This window comes from Maudiozyma barnettii (assembly GCF_903064755.1).
Source record: "Maudiozyma barnettii strain CLIB 1767 genome assembly, contig: KABA2_04, whole genome shotgun sequence".
In the NCBI taxonomy this organism is placed as follows: domain Eukaryota; kingdom Fungi; phylum Ascomycota; class Saccharomycetes; order Saccharomycetales; family Saccharomycetaceae; genus Maudiozyma; species Maudiozyma barnettii.
Window position 1 is genome coordinate 137,282 of NW_024545241.1, and position 13,764 is coordinate 151,045.

The window sequence follows — 13,764 nt, forward strand, 5'->3', positions numbered from 1 at the left end:
GTGTATCGAGAATTTAATTTGTTCACAAAGGTTGCATTCTCTTTTCGTTTTTTTTCTTCCCTATTCTGGCAAGTTAAAAGTGGTCACATTTCCCTTTTTATAATAATAATACTCATCTTCCTTTGTTTTGATTTTTTTTCTTCTCCCTCGTCATTCCACGCTTTAAAAAACATAAAATAAATTGACAGCCCATCATCGCAAGAACGACAGCAGAACTTTGGCTATTCTCTAATAGCGCAGAAAAAGGATCCTCTCATATGGTTAATGTAATCCTATTAACATTAATATTACTTGAGATTTTAGTAATAGTATCCTGTATTGTGACCATTTGAATTATTATTGTATTGGTTTGGCCCATATGGATCCGTTTGGAAGTATGAATCCTCAGGGTATGGTCTAGATTGACCAATATTAACATTGCTATTATTATTTAATGTACCTGGAGTATGGTCCAAATGCGTTGCAGAAGTAGTATAGTTACTGTTTAAATAAGTTGTAGACCCTGCATTGTTAACAAATGAATCTCTTACGGGATCCTCAGATTCCAAATCATAGACCACGTTCTTATTTTGTCTCTTGAGACTCTTGCGTCTTTGACCCTCGAGATCGAAATCTTGTTCCATTTCAAACACCTCACTATCTTTATTACTCTTCCCATTAGTAGCTCCTTCGTCATAATACGCATCTTTTCCATTGTCATTGTTAGCATAATATGCAGACTCAGGGTATCTTATAGGTTGATAGACGATGTCTGGTGCTGGTTGATATCCGTTGTTATTTGGCATCCCTGGAGGAGCATACCCATTATTATTCATCATCATGTTTGGATTATTATTGTTTCTATTATCATTCCAATGACAACACCAACAACAGAATTCGGCAATACCGGTGACACCTTGTCTGAAACATGTGAGGAGACCACCAATCAACCATAATCCGACAATCACTGCAAGGACGATCCCGACAATAGCGATGATCTTACAGGCTTTATCATTCATACATGAGTTCCAATTTTTAAAACTTTTGCCTGTATTCTTTAAGTCATCGGTGAAATCTCTTGGATATATTGCGTTTGAGATTTTACAAAACGACATTTTATGGATGGTTTAAGGTAAGTAATGGTAGTTTTATAGCGTTAAGAAAGAGTGATAGTTGTTATTTATTTATGTTCCATAATGTAAGCTGATATGTGAGTAGGTACTATTTCTCTTTATCCTTTTATAAGTATATAAATACATCGTTAACGTTATCAGATCAAAGACAAGTAGAAAAAAAAGAAAGAAGGAAAATACAGACAAGAGAATCGCGTAGCAGTAAAAAAACTTAAAACAGAAGAGAAATAATTGGATATTACAATAGAAATGTGACAAAATTTAATAAATACATAATTTGATTATACATATATATCTAAGGTTGTAGTATATTTGAGTCTGAGTGAAACAAGTTTAACAAATGACACAACATCCGCCGCTGCTTGAACTTTTGTCAGCTGCATTAGTTTGGGTGGCAGCAGTAGTGGCAGCAGGGCCCGATTGATTTTCTCTAGCTGCCTTACCAGTATTATGATGAGTCTTCGACTTTGACGAAGTATGTTTTTTAGTGGAGTGAGCAGTCTGTTGTTCTTCAGAAATATCCCCTTGTCTGTTATTATTATTAGGAGTAGCAGTAGTGTTATTGTTATTATTTCCATTCGGTATTATCTCTGTATTATTGTTCTTATTAGTGAAACGAGACGGCGATGATACGCACGACGAAGATATTGATGATCTTCTAGGTATAGTATTATTGATTTCCGTTTGTGGTACTGCACCATTTTCGACATATTCACCTTGTGATTGTCTGTTATAATCATTTTCTTGTGATTGTATATTTGAACCGTCTACTTGTGTGTAACCATTCTCAACACCGTGATACCCTCTATTATTGTCGTTGTTGTCGTTGATGTCATTATTATTAATAGTAGGAGTAGTGGCAGTATTATTCTTTTGTGTATTTCCAACCGTTGAGTTTGTAATTGTATTAGTATTAGTGAAAGAGTTTTCAAGATTCTTATTGAATGCCCCGCCATTGTCTCTGACTAAACGTACCAGAGTGTAGAAGGCGTCTTCGACATGAATAGCTTGTTTTGCAGAGGTTTCTAAAAACGGCGCATTCATTTGTTTTGCTAAATATACACCATCTTCATAAGAGACTTGTCTCTCATCTTCCAAATCAGATTTATTTCCCACGACGACAACAGGAATGTAGTCTGCGTCCTTCACACGCTGGATCTGTTGGTAGTACGTCATCAATTCTTCAAAGGACGTTCTGGAAGTCACGGAATACACCAATAGGAACCCTTCACCTGTCCGCATGTACTGTTCTCTCATGGCCGAATATTCTTCTTGACCCGCAGTGTCTAAGATGTCCAAGATAGTCACTTTTTCATCGATGACGACTTGCTTTCTGTAGGAATCCTCAATGGTGGGATCGTATTCATCTACGAAGTGTGAATGGATCAATTGAATTGTTAAAGCAGATTTACCTACACCACCTCCACCTACTACTACTAATTTGTACTCCCTGATATTGCTCTTATTCATCGACATATTTCTTTTTGTCTTCTGTTCAGGCCTCTTTCTTTGTTTCTATATGTATATATATATGTTATTGTAATATATATGTATAGTGTTCGAATTGCAATTACTGATACTGAACAAATAATAACATAGTATTACTTTGTGAATATATATATAGAAGATAGTTCTAGTAATGAAGAAAGAAAGAAAAAACCACAACCAAAACGAAATATAACCGCATCACAGTGCATTGCAGCCTCAACAATCTAAGGGGGGAGAGGGGGCAGCATATCAGAAGGGGGGGATGAGAAGACGCATTTTTCCAGTAAACAAATAAACAATAACAAATGTTGTTGCTATTGCTATTGTTGTTACTGGCGTGCCGTACAATATTACATTCAAGAAGCGATTGCAATGCGCGTGGCCTGCCCACCCCCGTTCGCTTCCCTTCCCGTCGGCGTTCCCCGTCCTCCCCAGCACACGCACCCCCCTCCCTCTGCATAAAGAGACGAAAAGTGAAATATTTTAGGGAGAATGAAAATTTTTTAAGGAGGCAAAAAGACAAAAACTTTTCACGCAGAGTGTCACTCTGAACGTGGTCGTGTCAGACGAAGCGTTGTTCCCCATTCGGATTCCCTAATGTTGTTTTTGGATAAATGACGCTGTCCGCTGCTCCGTGCCGAGTGATGGCGGTAGCGGGCAGGCAGTGGAAAAGAGGTCATCCATCTGGAGCAAGTGATACTGAGAGAGTCACACATTATATGAAATCAATGGCAATTAGTTGGAGAGAGCGAGATGATTATGTATTGCATTGTGTGTCGAGATATAGATTTCTTCAGCGCGTATATTTGTTATTCACAATTTATGAGTGTGAGAGAGTGAGTGGTTTTCGCTTACTTTCTCTCTCCCGCTCTGTGCATGTTTATGTACGGCCGTTTGGACGTGTCTGTATCTATCTCTCCATATTGAAGGAACGGTTTTCTTTGTTTGCTTATTTTCTCCAATTATCACTGATGATGATGACACCAAGCTATGCAAAAAGAGGTTCATGTTTACAATCGAATCCGTTCTTGACACTTTAACACACACGTATATATATATATATAGATGATGATTTAAATCTTGTGAAATGTAATCTTTCTCTATTTTCAATTCTGAAGAGTGAAAATTAAGTAATAATAATAGTAATAATAATATCAAACAACACGTAATATCATGTCTGATACATCATTAACAGAAACGACATTACTAGAAGAGGAAAAAAATATTGCTCGTACGTCTCCACCAAACGCTTTAAAAGAAAATGTCAAATCATTAATTGCAGGTGGTGTAGGTGGTGTGTGTGCCGTGTTAACCGGCCATCCATTCGATCTGATCAAGGTCCGTTGTCAAAATGGACAAGCAAAAGGTACAATGGACGCAGTTTCCATCATCGTGCGTGAAGCTAAAGCCGCTACCAGTGGCTCGTTGGCTTCCAATTATCTAAAGGGGTTCTATAAAGGTGTGATCCCGCCTTTGTTAGGTGTGACCCCGATATTCGCCGTTTCATTTTGGGGTTACGATTTAGGTAAAAAACTCGTTTCCACTAGTAACGATAGCAGTTCCGGTATACCGGGTAGTGCGTCTCTATCGATAACACAGATGGCTACCGCAGGGTTCATCAGTGCGATTCCGACAACCTTGGTTACTGCACCAACAGAGCGTGTCAAAGTCGTCTTGCAAACTTCAAAGGGTGGCTCGTTTGTCTCGGCGGCTAAGTCCATCGTGCGTGACGGTGGGATAGCGTCGCTGTTCAAGGGCTCCTTGGCTACATTGGCCAGGGACGGGCCCGGTAGTGCCCTGTATTTTGCATCTTATGAAGTCACAAAGAATTACTTGAATAAAGAAACTGGCGTGACGGACGGTGAAGTGAATATTGGGAACGTCTGCTTGGCAGGTGGTATTGCAGGGATGTCCATGTGGTTGGTGGTGTTCCCAATAGACACAATCAAGACTACATTGCAAGCTGCTAGCGGTCCCGGAAAAGCACAGTCGATGGTGGGTGTCACAAGAGAGATATATTTGAAACGTGGGGGTATTAAAGGGTTTTTCCCCGGCTTAGGGCCTGCTTTGTTAAGATCGTTCCCAGCTAATGCTGCCACTTTCTTAGGTGTTGAGATGACACATTCATTATTTAAGAAATATAACGTTTTGAATTAAAATATACAATATATATATAATTTAATGAGCATGTTCTTGCCATCCTTCAGGTCTTGGTAATTTGTTTACTGCGTAAAACTTGGAACCACACGAGTATGAGTTCCATGTGAAATCCTTAGATGGATTACAATCACATCTGTTGTCTAATCTGACTTCATCATCGATTGGACATTGATGGAATGGAACATGATAATACCCTAAATCACCGAAATGATGGATTTGATCACGTTCCAAAAACAAAGAAGCAGCAATGGAATGAACAGGGGCATCACCCCATCTTTCGTAGAAAAACCCACCTGCTTTATCCAAGTATTCAAAGTATGCACTGTATGCATCGCCTCTCCATAAATCTAAAGATGCAATTTCGAAATTAGACCAGAAATGACATAAATTGTATGATTGACCATTATCATCACTGACAAAATCCATCATATTATTTTCTGGAAGATATTCAGGATGCAATGCAATGAATTCACGAGTGGTTTGCCATAGAGTTGGAATTGTAGCTTCATATTCTTTAATGGAAATGGTGAAAGCATATTTCTTATTATTATCAGCCATGAATTTAAATACATCATAATTGATATCACAATGTAATTTGATATCTGGTTCAACTCTCCAGTACCAATCGTAATCAGCCAATAATGGATGTCTGTAGAAGAAACCAGATTCAAAACGACACATATGTCTATAAGAGATGGAATCACCATAAATAATCTTCTTTTCATGCATTTCTTTTCTCACTTCAGCAGCTTTATCCTGATCAATCCATGATGGGAAGGACCAATGTTCCTTTGGTACTAAACCATATTTGGTGGTACCACTAATCATGGCAGTAGTGACATTTTTAAATTCTTCAGTGAATTCTTCATCATTTAAGAAAACCCAATCGTATTGAAATTTAGAATTGAAACGATCTTCAACAGATTTGATAGATTCAAGTAATGAATACAAATCTTTGTTACGTGCTAAAGTAACAAAAGTAGCTTTTTCCTTTGGACCAGAATATGGTTCATATGAAACTTTTCTATATTTATAACCATCTTTACCAGATAAGATATATTGTTCATGATGTCCTACAGGTCTAACATCAGAAGAACCAGAACCGGTCAAACCTGTTAGAATCCAGTATAGAGCACCTAAAGTGATACAAAGTATCCCAATACGTTTAAGAAGAACATCTCTATTCTTTGGAATAGAAATCTTAGCCATCTTCTTTTCTATTTGATATTTCAATTAAACAGCCAAAAAAAGAGAAAAATATAGATCCTAAATGTTCTTGTTTGAATAGCGATATATCTTGTTATCAATAGACAAATAATATAAATTAATAACTGTAATACAGTAAAACTTATTAAATAGAATATGAAATAAGTAAAAAAAGATCTTCTCTTTATTTATTATATAATATTATTAACGACAGAAAAATTAAATAAGTAGTCAAAAGAAGCCACGAGTTGATTATATTAATACTAATTAATTCATTTATTTTTTTCCCGTTTCTTACTCTCTCTCGGTATAAAACAATTACGCGCATCATAAACTTGAGAATGGGGCCCTACCAGAACCAGAAAGACAGAGGCAAAGATCTCAAGTTTATTGGCAACGCTCCAAAGAAAAAACCTTTTTTTTTCCTGTGTCCCACTCGCTGTGCATATTTGTGTATCTTGAGAGAGAGCGAAAGCCAATGGTTACCACTAATTAGGCATTGGGTGAAGCGAACGTTGAAAATGCCAACCCTATAGTCAAGGCGCCCTTTCAAGTTTCAAAATTCTGCCTCCAATCCAAAACCCTTATTTAGTAATATTAAGGCTACACGACCTTGATAAGTATGGTCGCTATTTCTAAGTGGAATATGAGCTCTTTGGCTTTGACAAAAAGATTGAATCACACAAGTAGGGAGAGTATTATATTAGTTGTACCATAATTGTATTAAAGAAATGTTACACAGTATAGCCTATCATCAATTACATAGTCGTAGGCCCTTGGAAGATTATTTACACAATGTCACCAAGTGGTTACTTAACACGAAGAGAATGTTAGACCTTCTTAAGAACATTAAACTCTGCCAGCGATAATATAACATATACTGTCTATTGACTTTGTTGTGAATACTCCTTTTGCTAAATCTGGTCTTTCGAGAGTCAATATGATCTCTAATAATTCTAATAATCCGTTTGAAAGAAATTAGATAGGAGCCCTACTTTTGGTCCTTCAAATTGCCCCAAACTACCCATTCTCGCCCCACCCATGCCTACTACTAATTGGTGTAACAGAGTTTACTTTCGTCGTTCAGTTCTCAATTTCATTGTACATGTTATGGTACTTGCATTTGCAACCACAAGAATCTGAAAGTTTCTTACATGCTTGAAGACTCACGGATACCGCACAGGGCATCGGAGAAATTTTCTGCGGGTTGTTTTGTAATGTTCTTTAAATTTGTCGCGACGCGTAAAATAAATAAATATTTGGTTTTCTTGGAGAAGTCACTGTGTACGGAGATGAGGGGAATTTAGGGTTAGCATCAATTTTTTGAATCGTGAAATTAGGACTTGTTATCGTGCACAGTGATTCTCAACCGGTCTTCATTTTTTTCAGTTTTTTTGCCTCCACATATTGTAGATTTTGACATCGAAGGGCCAAAATAAATAACTGGAAACATCGAAACAAATAGACAGATGAGATAAGTTTAGGTATACAGTAAGTAGTGCATACCTTTTATTTGAAATACATATCCTGTCTGTATAGTTTTATATTTTGTCAACATCGCCCGCCAACTATACATAAGGGAAAGGTCGCTGTACCATCTATTTTGTTGATTATTATTAGTGTTAGTATTACTACGACGGCAACGACTACTATATTTTTTGTACTTTATTGATATAATGTCTAGCATCACAGCATCCTCTCCTTCGACTATGAGACAAGAAGAGTCCAAACATCCAAGAGGTATAAATATGCATCGTAATCATTCCAGCGCTGGTAATGATTCCAGTTATTTGCCGAAAAAGAGGTCCGTTTCATCAACTTTCATTCGTTTGTTTAAGAGAGAACCTAAACCGACAACTGAAAAGCCTGTAAATGAAGAATATCTAAAATATAAAGAGAAACGTTCGCGTGGAGATATTAGTCCTGATATACCATCGTCATCGTTCTTAGATCAGGATAGCATTCAAAGTAATACATTACCATTTAAGAAGAAGAATAACAGTGATATGACAAGGGATAATAAAAACTCTATCATATTGTATGAATCGGAAGATAATTCAAGACCTCCTGTGTTACCATTATTGCCTATACAAAGATTGCGTTTATTAAGACAAAAACAAGCAATGAGATTTCAATTGGAAAAGAAACAATTAGAATCAATGAAAAATATTAAATCGAGATTAATCTCAAATGGGAAAGCTCAGGATCAATACGTAGATGATGAAGCTACCAATACTTCTAATAACAATAATAATATCGATGATACCGTGATCTATCATAAATCGTTTACTCCTTCCCCCGTAAAGAATATTCCAACAAAACAAAATAATATTTCAAAGATTATATCATCTAAGGAATTACCACCAATTTCATTGAAAACTATTCAAAATAAAAAGAATTATAAGAAAAGGCAAAGGAAACATGTAGGTTCTTTATGGTCAGCAGCATTTGAATATGATATCTCAGAAAATGCCGAGCCTATAGAAGACATCACTAAACCAGTAACAATTGATGATGATAACAACAAAAAGAATGTCGACAAGTTAATCACTGAAATTCCGTCAAGCTCGTTGTTTAATTCAAACAATAAACTGGGAGATAGTACAAAGATTCCATTATCCTCCACACAAAGAGATCTACTACAAAATGGTGTCCAATTACCAAAGAATAAAGCTACTACAAATATGATTTCATCACCATCATCATCACTGTCATTATCATTGAATGGAGGTATTTCTTTGAAGAAAATGCCAATACAAGTTGCATCTAATGAAACTGCAAAGAACGACATTGAAAAGAAAAATTCTACTGTGTTATTACCTACTGTAGGTTTTGATTTTATCAAAAATAATGACACTCCTTCTAAGAAATCACCTGTAGGAAAATCAATAGGTATTAAAATTGATAATAAACCTGAAGATTCAACTAAAAAACCACTCTTTTCATTTAATGCTCAATCTAATGCATCCACAAACAAGATTAATTCTAAGGATAATAATTTACCCAAATTGTCTTTCAATTTGCCAAAGACTACTACATTTTCTCAGCCCTCAATTAGTAAACCTTTATCATTTGGCTTAAATAAGCCTATTATTGCAACTTCTAGCGGTAACGATGAAGATGAAGAACCAAGAAGGAAAAGACGTACACAAAATGATATATCAATCGATCTTACCAAAGGTACTGACAATCCTGTATTTTCATTTGGAAACTCCATTACAAAAGATACTACTACTAAAGAGACAACACCAACTGACAAAATTTTCCCTCCCCAATCTACTTTTTCATTCAGTGCATCAAAGGTAGAAGAAGAGGATACGAAGAAGGTGGAGATTAACATCGATAAAACACCAAGTTTCTCTTTTGGTGCTAAACCAGTCACAGACGCAAAGGATAAACCAAGTTTTTCCTTCGGAGTCAAAAGTACAACGGAAACTAGTAATAAACCATCACTTTCATTTGGTACATCAGTTCCAAAACATGTTGAAGCAGTCTCATCAATTGGAAAAACTGCACCTACATTTTCTTTCGGTAATGTATCGAAAGTTGACGATACTAATAAAACGACAGATAAACCAACTTTACCAAGTTTCACATTTGGTTCAAACAAAAGGAGAAGCTCAGAAATAGCTAATATATCATCTGTTCCAAGTACTACCGAAACGATTGCATCAGTAAAAAAAATAAGTACAGCCCCTTCATTTAATTTAGGTGCCAAGCCAGCTGTAACGGAAACGACACCTGATAACAACGTTATCAAACCATCATTTACATTCGGTGCACCTTCTGGGGGATCGGCAGCTGGGACGTCGAATGAGGATACTGTTCAAAAGCCCTCATTCAGTTTTATGAAACCAGCTTCTAACTTAAAAAGTGCTGATGCTTCTGTAAAACCAACGGCACTAAGTTTCAATTTTGGCGCTCAAAATGGAAATGTTGCGATTTCTGAACCGAAAACAACACCGTTGTTTGGTGCTAGTAACACTGCATCAACTGAACCTGGTGCTGCTAAGAGTAACCCTTCATTCACATTTGGTAAGAAGCCTGAAGAAATTAAAGGTACAACACCTTCTGTACCCTCCACTAGTGGTTTTTCATTCCAGAGAGCACCACCTACACTTCAAACAACAGCTACAAATCCATTGATGGGAAACAGCAATGTGAATACTGGTAGTGCGTCAACCTTATTCGCACCTCCTAGCAATTTCAACTTTAACCAAAATGCAGGTAACTCTCTGTTGGATAGTAAGACGATACAGCCTAATAATGGTACCCCTGCTTTCAACATTGGTATGAACAGCAACAATAACCAAAGTAATGCAGGAGGTTCAGTGTTCCAAACTAATAACATGGGAAATAACTCCTCATTCAATTTTGGTGCCCAAAATCAAATGTCTAATAACACATTTCAGCCTCCATCTCAACCTTCCTTTAATCCTTCAACTACTGCTAATTTTAACTTCGGTTCTGCTGGAGGTAATCCAGCTGCGATTTTTAATTCGTCTGGATCATCTATACAACCTCAGCAGATATTTGGTGGATCTTCAAATGGTAATGTTATGGATAATGGCAACAAGAGCGCTGATGGTGGTGCCCCTCTTTCTGCGCATTCAATAAGAAGACCATTGGCAAGAATGAGAGCACCAAGAAGGTAACCAAGTGGAGCATCTGCAAATTTAGCACACATTTTATGTATTTTAATGGTGAGTCATCTTATATATGAACTTATAGTTTCATTTTGCAGTCTGTAATTATTAAATTGATTAACGCTTTATAGTACCGAATATAATCACTATTTTCAATATTTGTCTACTTCGGCCAATGAATATATATGTACATAAAACAAAATATATCAAGATGATTTATAAAAGTATCCATTCAATTATTGAAAATAGAAGATTCACAGGGTCTGGTATTGAGTGTGAGTTACGAATATTGTGATGTCAATGTCAATTGAAACATAACAATGAATAAATACAAGATTGAGAATATTGGCGGAGTTCATATACCATCATTTTTACTAGGATTACTGGGATCAATCCTCCTATACTTCTTAAGTCCAGGTATAATGCTGGTTCTCGGGGGTCTAGTAAGTTTTATAAGATTCATTGTGATATGTGGTGGTATTGTAGGGGTGGTATATTTTGCATATATAAATAGAGGTAAGATTGGAGAACATCCAAAACTAGGAAGAAATGGTGATGGCGGTGAACAAGGTACAAAAGCACACGATGCAAACATTAAAGGGAACTCGAAGGTTGGTGGAGAATTTAAATACTTCAATATTCCAATCACTAAACTTGATCAAGCCCAGAAGCCTGACTTGCCTCCAAGAAGTAGGTTTGTAGATGTCAGCAACTTGAACAATCGTGAATTGAATCAGTTGGAGATACAACCTCAACGTAAAATAGTGGAAGAGATTATAGATGTGACTCCACAGCCATTGGAAGCTAGTATGAATTTAGATGTTATGGGTAGCAGAACACAAGTTATGAATAGAAATGCAAGATATGATAACTTTGTAAATATGGCTGGAGTTAAGCATAAATAAAAAAATCATATGCATTTAGACGTTGATTGACAATTTTGCAACTAACATATACGCCAGTTTATAAATTATATAGCATCAAGATATATATAGATGAAGGTTCTTTCAGAAGTTTGATTACGTATTTGGAATTTGTATTAAATTTATTTAATTATATTATAATAAAATGGTTATGTATGATTGAAAAAAAAATACTATCCATGCTATTTTGGATAAATATTTTAATTTTTAAAGTATTTAATGGGTTTCAGATGGGATTTCGAAAACAATTTGCTTACCAGTAAGCTTGGAGTAGACAGCTTGGAAAGATTCTAGTTTGTAATCGATTTGTTGAATGTCCTTGGAGTCCAATAGAATCTTTTGGATCTTGTTACCACCAACTAGGTATCTAACTCTCTTACCAACAATTTCAGTTGGGTAAACCATGTCATCTAGGATCTTTTCATGGACAGCAGTCAAAGTTCTGGATCTTGGTCTCTTTTGAGCGTTCTTGACACCTCTGGCTGGCTTTGGAAGAATTCTTCTTTCAGCTAGGAAGATAACGTGTCTGTCAGCAAACTTCTTTTCTAGTTCTCTGGTCAACTTGGTTTGAACCTTGTGGAAACCAGCTAGAGAAGGAACTGGGACGAAGATAACTAGAGCTTTCTTACCACCGGTGACTTCGATCTGCAGAATAAAATGAAATTGAAGCAATAAGTATTCATATAATGCAATAATAGACAATATAACAATACTTATTTTTTTCAATATTTACGTTAGTAAACTTGCTTACAACTTGGTAAGAGAGATGATGACGACGAAGCATATTTCATATGTTTCTTTGGCACACGTAACAATTCGTTCACAAATATAACTTAATAACAAAACATGTTGAGCAGAATTTAAACTACCTCCAACAACGGTCATTAGTACATTAGTACAATAGTACATCGATTACGAGTAATCAATATTCTACGTTAAGTTTTCTTTTCTCCTTCAACCTTCCATTAATGACGTATTCATAGATGCACATATAGTATCTCATTCATACATTATTACTGGAAGGAGAGAAGAAGAAAAATGTGAAGTGAAGTGCCAAAGTACTAAATGCAGTTTCTCAAGAATACACTAGCATCAAAATAGAAAATTAGCATATTTTGAATACACGCGTATCGTCGATCCACAAACAAATAATAATATAATCATATCATAATATTATGATATGATTCATCCTTGGTTTCAACATCTGATTTAATTTTGCATTATTTCTTTTTAGAGAAGACAAAATTTTAAAAATAATTATTAACATACTTCTCTGATGGACTTAAATTGTAGGGGTCTTAGGTCAGCCTTCAATTCGGCGGAGCTGCTTTCCAATTCGATGAAAGCTTGAGCAACTTGTAGTTCCAATTCAGTTGGGGCTTGGGATAGGATCTTAGCTTGGGCAGACATTACTGTGAAATTATTGTAGTTATTATATTCTTGGTCAATTGATTAGAATGTAGTAACAAGAATTATATTATGACGAATAACCTCTTTTTTTAATCATTATTTCTTCTCCTATACCTTCCAGATATCAAATAGTTAAACAAACTTCCTGTCGATGGAGATGAATATTGTATTGGAAATTGGTATCAGAATGGTATAATCTTACACGGTTTGGATTAACAACGATCGCAATTACCATCTATACAGGAAGCACACTCGGTTACTGATTCCATGAAATTGTTCAGTGAAATTGTCTCGAAAGAGAAAGAGATAGGGCGTGAAATGTTCGGCCAACGAAATTTTTCTATATACTTTTTTTTCTTAAAAAAATCATATTGAATTTTATAAAACCCATACCTACGTGGGTGTACGGATGGAACAGTCCAAGACAGTTTTAAATATACATAATTCATTAGAGGTATTGCTATTGAAGAGTCAATATATAAACCTACTACGTTGTAATATGTATCATTAGTCACAATAATAACCAGAGATTATATCACCGTATAATGGGAGTTAAAGTATGTTATGCTGTTTGTTACATTTCGTTTATAATTATACAGAGTTACCTCTTAACAAATGCGACATGTAAAACCTCACAGTAACCCAATACAACTCGAGTAATAACTACATTATAACACATCCACCACCTTCGAGTTAAAAAATAGTAAAGAAGAAACGTTCTAGAGATGGTGTTGTTTTCAGATAATTTTCAATTGCAGATCTTCAATTTTTAAGTACCGTTATATTTTCTGGAGCAACGAAAGCGGTGCTATCTTCTTA

The 13,764-nt window shown here is 35.8% G+C and overlaps 7 protein-coding genes across 7 annotated transcripts; 3 read left to right on the plus strand and 4 right to left on the minus strand.

Annotated features, from left to right (window-relative positions):
* Positions 1–299: 299 nt before the first annotated feature.
* PIN2 (Pin2p) lies at positions 300–1,094 on the minus strand (the record flags this gene model as incomplete). Its single annotated transcript, XM_041550134.1, has 1 exon — positions 300–1,094. One exon carries the CDS (start codon positions 1,092–1,094, stop codon positions 300–302), a length of 795 nt encoding a protein of 264 aa, XP_041406068.1.
* Positions 1,095–1,445: 351 nt separating this feature from the next.
* Positions 1,446–2,588, minus strand: RAS1 (Ras family GTPase RAS1; the record flags this gene model as incomplete). The annotated part of the gene is made up of 1 exon (XM_041550135.1): positions 1,446–2,588. One exon carries the CDS (start codon positions 2,586–2,588, stop codon positions 1,446–1,448), a length of 1,143 nt encoding a protein of 380 aa, XP_041406069.1.
* Positions 2,589–3,773: 1,185 nt separating this feature from the next.
* CRC1 (carnitine:acyl carnitine antiporter) lies at positions 3,774–4,757 on the plus strand (the record flags this gene model as incomplete). The annotated part of the gene is made up of 1 exon (XM_041550136.1): positions 3,774–4,757. The coding sequence occupies one exon, from the start codon at positions 3,774–3,776 to the stop codon at positions 4,755–4,757; it is 984 nt and encodes a 327-aa protein (XP_041406070.1).
* Positions 4,758–4,778: 21 nt separating this feature from the next.
* On the minus strand, positions 4,779–5,969 carry KTR1 (alpha-1,2-mannosyltransferase KTR1; the record flags this gene model as incomplete). Its single annotated transcript, XM_041550137.1, has 1 exon — positions 4,779–5,969. The coding sequence occupies one exon, from the start codon at positions 5,967–5,969 to the stop codon at positions 4,779–4,781; it is 1,191 nt and encodes a 396-aa protein (XP_041406071.1).
* A 1,673-nt stretch (positions 5,970–7,642) lies between these two features.
* NUP1 (FG-nucleoporin NUP1) lies at positions 7,643–10,621 on the plus strand (the record flags this gene model as incomplete). The annotated part of the gene is made up of 1 exon (XM_041550138.1): positions 7,643–10,621. One exon carries the CDS (start codon positions 7,643–7,645, stop codon positions 10,619–10,621), a length of 2,979 nt encoding a protein of 992 aa, XP_041406072.1.
* Positions 10,622–10,932: 311 nt separating this feature from the next.
* On the plus strand, positions 10,933–11,517 carry KABA2_04S01518 (uncharacterized protein; the record flags this gene model as incomplete). Its single annotated transcript, XM_041550139.1, has 1 exon — positions 10,933–11,517. One exon carries the CDS (start codon positions 10,933–10,935, stop codon positions 11,515–11,517), a length of 585 nt encoding a protein of 194 aa, XP_041406073.1.
* Positions 11,518–11,751: 234 nt separating this feature from the next.
* Positions 11,752–12,945, minus strand: RPS7A (40S ribosomal protein eS7; the record flags this gene model as incomplete). The annotated part of the gene is made up of 2 exons (XM_041550140.1): positions 11,752–12,180; positions 12,805–12,945. The coding sequence occupies 2 exons, from the start codon at positions 12,943–12,945 to the stop codon at positions 11,752–11,754; spliced, it is 570 nt and encodes a 189-aa protein (XP_041406074.1).
* Between the last annotated feature and the right edge of the window lie 819 nt (positions 12,946–13,764).